This window comes from Pteropus alecto, unplaced genomic scaffold, assembly GCF_000325575.1.
Source record: "Pteropus alecto unplaced genomic scaffold, ASM32557v1 scaffold103, whole genome shotgun sequence".
NCBI lineage: Eukaryota > Metazoa > Chordata > Mammalia > Chiroptera > Pteropodidae > Pteropus > Pteropus alecto.
Window position 1 is genome coordinate 11944090 of NW_006436288.1, and position 9734 is coordinate 11953823.

Genomic DNA, 9734 nt, shown 5'->3' on the forward strand with positions numbered 1-9734 from the left:
TTGTAATATTGAATAAAATTGTATTCCAGGGTGGTGTGCCTGCACTTTAGAGTCTGGAATACATATTGGTTTATTCTGCCCAGATGATTTAGTTAAGAGCAAAAATGAGTATTCTCGTTTCCCAACGGATTCTTTGGTATAAAAAGGCAGAGCTGCCCAAGTATGTAGAACTTATTTTAAATGATCCGAAAGCAGAGAATTTACTTACCCTGAGACATCTTAAAACAAAACAAGATTAAAAAAAAACAACAACAGATTTTAAGTTGTGGCCAGTACAATTTAAGACTCTTTGTACCCGTTTTTCTTTACTCCAAAAGAGCATCTGTAATTCATCTTATGAGTGCTAGAAAGTTACAAAACTTCTTCATGTGTTGACATTTTTTAACTATATAGTCAGATAGACTTGAAATACACTTTAAAATTGAAAAGTATTCTCAGAGAAAAGGAGACATGAACTCTGGATTGAAAATCATCATGAGACCTGAATGATGGCCTGTAAACATTCTGATAAAGAGGTTAAGCCTACATTTTCTGAAGTTCAGGTTGAGGCAACTGGCACTGCCTTAGTTCAAACCACTGCCCTGACTATATTGAATCTTTTAGTTAGAGTCATTCTAAACATGTATTTTTAAGCAACACTATTATCCTGAAGTTGGTTCAAAGTCTCTTTCAACATGATTTACAATAATGGCATAGTTATATTCCCAGACAAAGGGTTTCATTCCGAAACTTCAGTTTTATGTACAATATATCCCTCTTGTAATCAAATTTACTGATCTGAAAGCATAAAGAAAAGACTGTTTAAAAGAGAAGCTCTTTATAGTTAGTATACCAGTAATAAAACGTGCTGTAGAACCTTCATTAATGAAACCAGTAATGTTACAGCTAAGTCTAAATTTTCTTAGGCTGAAATGAAGAGTAGCAGAATTTGAGGATACGGGAGAAAAGTAAAGATAGTGTCATTTAAAGGAAAAATATTTAAATATTACAATAAAAAAAATCGCCGCTCAAGAATGACTTGCTCTTCAAGTCTATCAGCCCTTATTGTGATGATTTCATAAAATGAACCAGGCTGTTACAGTTGTTTGTTTAATAAGTTCTAAAATTGATCCATAATCCACTTCCTTCATATCTACATCAAGAATAAAGGTAGTCCTATCATCTCACCCAGAATAGTTTTTAGCCATAATGCTAATGCTGGTATCCAAGGATGTCTTATCTTGCCATTGTCAAAAATTTGATGAGGCCATAGAATCTACTTGATACATGGTAGAGTTTTTTAAGCAAAGATAAACTCAGGTTAATATATGTAAATTCAATTTAAAGGATTATATTTTTTGTAAGTGTAGGAGGATATATTAGGTTTGTGAAATTGTCTCTTAACCGCTCAGACCATCAGCTTTCCACAAGTGTAAAATGCACATGTTCAACTAAGCAGTCTCAAAATCTCTTACTATTAAAATTTCATAAATACTTCTTATTAAAGGGAAACCTAATTAGTGTGGTCTTCTCCCTGTGTTTACAGTTTGTTTTGAGCCTAGAGAAGTTCTCAAGAGAAATTGATTTGTGGGGCATTTTCCAAAGTATGCTTTACACACACCAGCACACGTGATTCCAAGGTTTAAAAGTCTAAGAAACATCACCTATACCATATAGTCATTTTGGCAATTCACAGTGCTTACTAGCACAAAAGCTCTGAAAAGAAACCTTTTAATCCTGCATTCCGCAAATTTACTTGACTAAAAAGCCTTTTATTTATTTTAAACAGAACACCTGCTACAGAGAAACCGTGTTTTGTACATTGTGGGAAACACTACACTGATATATAAGGACCTCAACAATCTGGAAAAGTCACTGTTAGTTTCCCCGATCTGTTACAAAGCACCGCAAACTAGATGGCTTAAAACAACAGAAATATATTCTTACAGTTCTCGAGGTTAGAAGTCCAAAATCAAGGTGTTGGCAGGGCCATACTCTCTCTGAAGGCTCTAGGGCACGATCTGTTCCCAGCCTCTCTCCAGTTTCTGGTGTTGCTGGCAATCGTTTGCATTCCTTGGTTTATAGAGGCATCTCTCTGCCTCAGGCTTCACATAATGTTCTTCCCTGTGTCTCTGTTTCTGTGTCTCTTTTTATGCCGCTCTAATCCATATGAACTCATCTTAACTGTACATCTTAATCATATCTGCAAAGACCTTATTTCCAAACAAGGTCACATGCACAAGTTTGGGGGCTAAGACTTGAACATGTCTTTTTGGGGGACATGGTTCAACCTGTTACAATGATTATCTATCAGACCTCATATCCCACTGCTTCTTTGCCAGATCATGTGTTAGAGCGCCCCAAGACTTAGTCTTCTGACCTTTCCTCTTTTATCTACTTTCATTCCCTTAGTAATCTCATCTATGCTTAAATGCCTTCTATATGTAGATGATTTCCAAATTCTTATCTCTAGTCCTGATCTCTTCCCTGATCTCTTATTATCCGATACTCCTGATATATTTAATAGGATTAGACAGACTAACCTAGTCCAAAACAAAACTCCGAATTTCCTCTGGCCAACTCACTCGAGCTCCATTTCATCATATTGCTGTAAATAGCACCATCATTCTAAGAATCACCTTTTATTTTTCCTTTTCTTTCATCCACACTTTTAATCCACCAGCAAACTCAGCCTGCTATTATGGCTCTGGCCAGTGGTCTAGTTAACTTTATATCTTTCCCAGACCAAAAGTCTCCCGTTCCTTTTTTTTTTTTTTTTTTCTTTCATGCTTGTGTCCCTACAGTCAGTTGTTCCCAGTATCAAGTGTGATTGTTTTCAAACATAGGTCACACTCTTGCTGACAACTCTCTAGAGTACCCTATATGCCCTGCCCACCATCCACTTCTCTGATCCTTTCTCCTACCAGCCCTCCCCTTGCCCATTTTGCTCCATTATATTTATTGCCCAGTCCTCAGTCAAACCAAGTCCAATCCACATTTGGGACTTTTCTCTTGCAGTACCATCAGCCTTGACATTTTCTTTCCTGATTTTTTGCATAATTCCTTTCCTCCCTCATGTTTTTCAAGACTCTTAATTCTCTCAGTGGTTTTCTCTAATCAATCTACCCAAAAGAAATCTCTCAATTTGTCAGATCCTTTACCCTACTTTATTTTTTTATAGTACTGCTCTCCACCTGAAGAATATTAATTTGTCTCCTCAAACTAAAATATAAATTATGTAAAAGCAGAGAATGTCTTATTCACCACTATATTTCCAGTGCCTAAAACAGTGCCTGGCACATAGTAGGTACTAAATTAATAGTGAATAAATGGACCAAAAAAAGAATGTATGAATACTAGCAGACTTTCTTCAATAGATTCAAGCTTTCTTCCTCAATGTCTCTAAACAGTGTTTCTTTCCTCAGTGTGTCTATCTTTGTTCCTACTATCTACTTTCCTAAATTTTCTTCCACATATTGTTGTTCTTTGATGAAATGCCCTTGGTACTCTAAAAGCCTGTTTGAGTTCCACTTTTGTAAGTTTTCTCTGCTATACACTCTCACCATGATCTTCTCCAACTCTCTGATCTCCCATTGGACTCTGTCTTTACCGTAGATGTCAGCACCTAATTGTTCTTTAATTATTGCATGTATGTCTCTCAAGACTACAAACCTCTTACGGACAAGGACATTATTATATACTCTTTCTTTTTTTTTTTTTTTTTTTTGCCCATATGTCAGAGCACAAATATTGGGCAGTTTTGATTATTTTATTGAGCAACTGATTGACTAATTGATTAATTGATTGTCTCAATCTCAAACAGCTTGAGTGTATATGGGAAGGAGTATATGGAAAAGTCAGAAAAAGAGACATTCATATTCAAATAACAATGTTAAAAGGACAGCATCATAATAAGAAACTGAAGAACAATTTCATTTCTTATCAGAAGGTAAACACCCTGCTTACTCAATATGGTGATGTTAACTGGAAATCTGCCTGAGTAATTGCATGCAGTTCCATATCATCAACTTGACCTTTCTTCAATATCTGTGAAAGAGCTTGTCAGTGAATATGAAAATCGAATTCATAAAACATATTATTATTATTATTAAACTGATAACATTTGCTGTGAGTCACTTCCAATCCATGGTTTTTTGGATATCCATTCTTTTTGAAAAATTAGGTCACTTTTTAATCATAAGTTTAAAATTTGCAGGAGAATAAGTTGTAAAAGTAACTTTGACAAAGGTAAACCTGTTTTCACATCTCTTGGTATACCTTGTTAGAATAAGATACATACATACATACATATATATATATATATATTCAAAAACAATGTATTAGATTTTCAGATTTTAAGGAATATAAACAGTATTCTTAACAGTTCCATTAAAATAAACCATATTTGTTTATGACTGACTTTGAATTTTGTTCTTTAGACCAGTATAAATTCACCATCCTTCATTTTGTGTTTTAGTGACTAGGAAATAAAAGAAAGATAAGGTCTACAGATGTTTTGTTTTTCTTTTGCTACGGCATGAAGTACCAATGGAAAGGTAAATCTAATATTAGCAACTATTGAGAAGTCATGTGTTCTTTTTTTTCCTTTAAGCTTATAAATATTAACTTTTAGCAAGTAGTATGTTTCTAAATTGTTTTCAGCAGCATACCAGCAAACTGAAGAGATAACAAAGGGGTGTGGGGAGATTTATAACGCCACGGTATATATTTCAGAGAACTCAGAAATTCCAGATTTTTCAGGTATCTACAAGCTGAATAGCAGCTGCAGCAACAAAATGGAAGGGAAAACAAAGCAGTTAGAGCTACACTGTTATGAAGAGATTGTAAACTTCATATCCAAAAATATTTGCTACTACTACTCTGGATATAATACTGTCAGCATGAAGTCACAGAATACAAATCTTTGATTCACTTTGAAATGAAAACCACAAATACAGAACTAAACCCCATTCTTCAAGGGGCAAAAAGAGTTGAATATTATGCCAAAATTCTTCTTGCTTCAATAAAAGATACTAAGGTAATGCCAAATAAAACAGAAGCTGTTGAAATTCAGAAATTCGCCAAGATCATCAGTTTGATGTACTTGTTTCAGAGAGAGAAATTCACCATCTAAGAGAAAGGTCTCAAGTGATCCCCGTCATAGGAAGGACCCACCGAATTGGAAGCTCAGCACTGAAATGGCCCAGTCGATATTACTCTTCACATTGTCAATGTCACCTTGTTGCTTCTTAAAGTGTTGAGCTCCTGTTTATTAAATGGATTCTTGCCTTCAAATATTTCTGGGGAGGCATGGTGAAAGAAATGAAGTGAGCCTTGCATCTGCCTAAACCCAAAACCAGTACATCCATCATCTTAGAGTCACTAATTAGAGAGTGACTCCTAACACAAGGAAGAGAAAAGTGCTTGGTGTGTTTAAATATAATTCTGTCAAACTTTTTTATCCTTATACATATCCTTGCTTTTTTAAAAACAATTACACAATATTCATTCTGAATGCATAAATCCAGATGATTATTATTACTTAGCAACAATCACAGATTGAATGCTAGTTATATATTGTTTGTGCTCTATGTACCTTCAAAAAGAGAAAAGTTTCTCCTTTATCTAACATCCATAAACTTCTAAGATATTAAGTTAGAATTGCTTTTAATGGGACTCCTGATTGTTCTAGGAGGCCTTCAAAAGACTTTGAATTATTAGCTAACACATATAAGTCATGAAACGTAATAGTAAAAAAATTACTCATGAAGCTACCGCCAAAATCTATATATCTCATCTTACCTGACTCCACCCTCCCAATACAACTCCGGGTACAACTATCCTCAGTTTTGACTGCATAATTCCCTTGCCTTAGAAATGATCGCCTATTGGTATAACTCAAAAGAATATACCTTTGAACTTTGCTTGTTTTTTGTGCTCTATGAAAAAAAGGAGTATCAGTCTAGTCTAATCACTTTTTAAAAAAATTCTATTATGTGTTCACTAATTTATATTTATCTGAAATATTTAGATGGTGTGGGAGTTAATATGGTTGTTAATATGTGATATATTAAGATTTATTATAAAGTTGTAGTGTTAAGACAACATTATATTTCTGTAGGGATAGATGAATTGTCTATGGGAACAGATTAAGAAGCCCAAAGATTCATGCATATATGGAAACCTGATTTATCATAGAAGTAACATTGGAGGTGACATTTTTTGACTCAGTAATTTCCATAAGAATATCAGCATAAGTATACAGAGGTCTATGTTGAAGGATGCCCATTACAGCATTGATTATAATAGCAAAAGATTAGAAATAATCCAAATGTCTATAAATAGAAAAAATTTTAAATAAATAATAAAATATTCATATAAATATATACTAGAAAAGTATACAACCATTTAAAAGAAGAAAACACGGAAAACAGGTCCTCTCCAATGCTGCAGATGGTGCTCATAAATTGATATTCTCACTCTGGAAAGCAATTTGGTAATATCTATCACAATTTAAAATATACAAATCTTATGACTTAAAATTCCATGTATTAGAATCTGTCCAAGAGAAACCCTTGAACATCTTTTGAAGGGAGTGCCCTCAGGCTGTAAATTTCTTTGGTGCTTCAAAATCAACCAAACAAAATTTCGATAAACTTGCATGTCTATCAGTTGGAGTGTATAACTAAATAAATCATGGAGTACAGTTAAACAATTTCTTAAAAATGAGATAGGGAAATTTTCCAGTAATGGCAATGGAACTAACTGATTTTGTGAACCCTCCCAAAGTTACCAATGATAAGATCTGGACAAAATATTTTTTAAAATCTATCTTTAAATGCTTGAAAACATCCAAAAGGAGACAGAAACCACTGGAAATGGAATGGAGCTCGGTGTTGGTATACTCTTCTGTATTATTTGAATTTGGACCAAGTGCAGAATAATTTTAAAAACTGCATTTATTTAGATTTCAATCTGGTTTACATATCTAAAAATAAAACTTTTAAAAATCCAATTTTAATCCCTACATATCTTTTAGATTAAGTTAGGCATGTTTTCACTCTCAGAATTAAAAGCCCATCTATCATTTTCTAGTAGATTGCCTTGCTCTATTGGGGTTAAATATTTATTGATTCATTCAATTTCAGCAAATATTTTATGAGTGTCTAATATGTGTCAGACCTTCTTCTAGATGCTGGGGTACGCTAGTTAGCAAGACAAACAAGATTTCTGCTCACCTGGAGTTTATAATGCAATGACCTAGCTTATTTAACAGAGACTTCTAAGCAGAAAGTATATACTCACCTAAAGGTATTATCTGAGAGAAGAAGAAAAACAACGAGGAAAAGGATAAGCAGAAATTCTATTCCTATGCATATATTAAAATCCTAAAATATTAGAATTTAAGGGACTCTTACCGGTGTTCAATTTTTTTACATGAGCATTTTTCTAAATATAATGCATTCTTTTTTGTTAATTCTTAAGATACTTCAAAGCTGTAACCTTCCAATTTTTCAGTCACTTAGAATGTCAGTGGATTATAGAAGTTTAGTTTAATTCAGAATTTTTGCTTGGATTTGTCTCTTTTTCTGTTTGCAGGAACTTGTGGGAAAAATATGTCGACTCTTACATAAATATGACAGATATAGATTGTGAAATGAACTTTATTTGGCTTTCTTTTGAGTTCCTTGATAGTTCTGTAACCAGTAGGCAGTGTGCTATCATTGTTATTTTTATACTATGGGCAAATTTTTTAGAGCAGGAGAGTTAGAAATTTTCTTGATATATCAATAATCCTTATTATCCAGAATGTTCTTTATTAAACCTCCTGTTTTATTATTAAACCTTCTGATTTATTTATTAATTTTCTATTGAAACATTTAAACAATCCTAATATCCTAATATTTAAACAAAATATCTCTAACTCGGCAGGAAAACGAAGTCAAATAAGTTTCAACAGTATCAAATATTTCTTAAAGTACACTTTTCCCAAGAACTTTTCTCTAAATCAGAAAATTGCTTATCCCTTCACTTCTCCTTTGTCCTACTAAACCCTATGCATGGTAGAAATATGCTGTTTTTCTGTACTGTGTATTTCTTTTCTTACATCTATTATATTTAGATGATCTTTATGGATGTTTGGCCTGTATTTTCATTAAGAACTGGAATTTTTTACTATTTTATATATTTTTTAAATCACTCTGATCAAATTTTCTTATTTTTCCAATAACTGAATACTAACATCAATTATTGTAATGATTATCATCTCACCTTAGACGATAACCCAGGAATACTGACTACATTGTCTCTGAGTTTAAAGCACTATTTGATTTTCTAAATCATCATCTGAAAAGGTTTCTCTAGTAGGCTTCAGTGGCATAATATTCTTTATCCCTCAACTAAGTGTATTTTTTTCTATTTCTCTCTCTCTCTCAAAAAAAAAAATCAACAGCTTGATCAAGTCATACGCCAAAGAAGCCTGTCCAGTTTGGAACTGTTCCTCTCCTGTGCTCAGAAACAGTTAAGTGCTTTGATAGCTACGGAACCAGTTGACATTGAATAAAGAGAACATGACAAGCTAACCCACACTGGCAATGGATAAATCATTAGACCTCTAAAATACATGCTGTGAATTATAAGGATGCTTTTGTTTTCTTTTCACACCTTAGAGAATTGATTTCCACTTCAAGGATAAACCAAAACAATATTTAGAACTATCGAGAAATCTAATTTATTTTCTTTTGTTTTCTCCTTTACATTTACCATTATTTTAGTAGTAGTTGTAGTTATAGTAGTAGCAGCAGCAACAGAAAGTATGATGTGACCCAAAAGCTATTGAAAATTGCCACATTACCAAAGTTAATTAAGTAAACTTTATAGCCTCCAGTGGCCTATTATATTGTATTCGGCAAAAGTAAATCTCTTTACTTGTTGCTTCCCAGTGACTCTTGGTAAGATTCTAGAATGTAATCATATTTTTTTGATTTTGAGGATAAAAACAGCATGGATTTCGACATCTCATTCTGATAATACCAAACTTCTTTTCTGTAGTGGGATCTATTTTCATTGGTAAAAATAGAAAACACTAAAGATTATTTTATTAATTCATCTTTGATCTGATGTACCACTTAAAGTGGTATGTATGTGATATATGCTTATTTCCTATTTCTGTTCTTCAAAGTCACTATGAATCAATAAAGCCATTTTTTAAATGAATCATGCCATGAACTTAATCTCTGGAAAAAGAATATAACAACAATTTATACAAATTGAGGTTCAAATATAAGAGATGAAATTCTTGTACTGCAAAATGTACTTAATTTATGAGCAGTGTTCTTCAGTGGGAAATCATGAGTTTTTTTAACATCACAACTAAATGTCATTAAAATGTATGCAAACGTTTTGTCTGGTTTTCTGAAATGCTTCTACTTTCATGGGCTTTGTACTTTTCTGGGATTTCTGAGTGTAATAAAAAGAGCTCCAAAAACTTATTTGGTTATTATTATTTCTTTTTTTATCCTTTCTTTTAAAATTAATTCTTCTTTTAAAAAAATGTTCCCAAACTTATATTTTCATGAAAGATGATGTTTTTAACATATACCTCTCCCTAAGTAGTTACAATACCATTTACTAAGAATCTTTAAATGTAGATAACTAGTTTTCTCTTACAAATTTAAATAAGAAATTAAAGCAAGCAGGCCACTGAATTGAAATGCAGCTTAGTATAAAAAGGAGAGAGGGTTAATTAAGGAACG

The 9734-nt window shown here is 32.9% G+C and overlaps 1 protein-coding gene across 1 annotated transcript in view; it reads left to right on the top strand.

The window, feature by feature from the left end:
- CCDC91 (coiled-coil domain containing 91) overlaps positions 1-9470 on the top strand; it is a 281509-nt gene extending 272039 nt beyond the window's left edge. The window contains exon 13 of the mRNA XM_015589963.2: positions 8432-9470. Within this exon, the coding sequence (XP_015445449.1) occupies positions 8432-8542 (111 nt within the window). The 3' untranslated portion in view covers positions 8543-9470. The remainder of the gene's footprint in view (positions 1-8431) is intronic.
- The last annotated feature ends 264 nt before the right edge of the window (positions 9471-9734 follow it).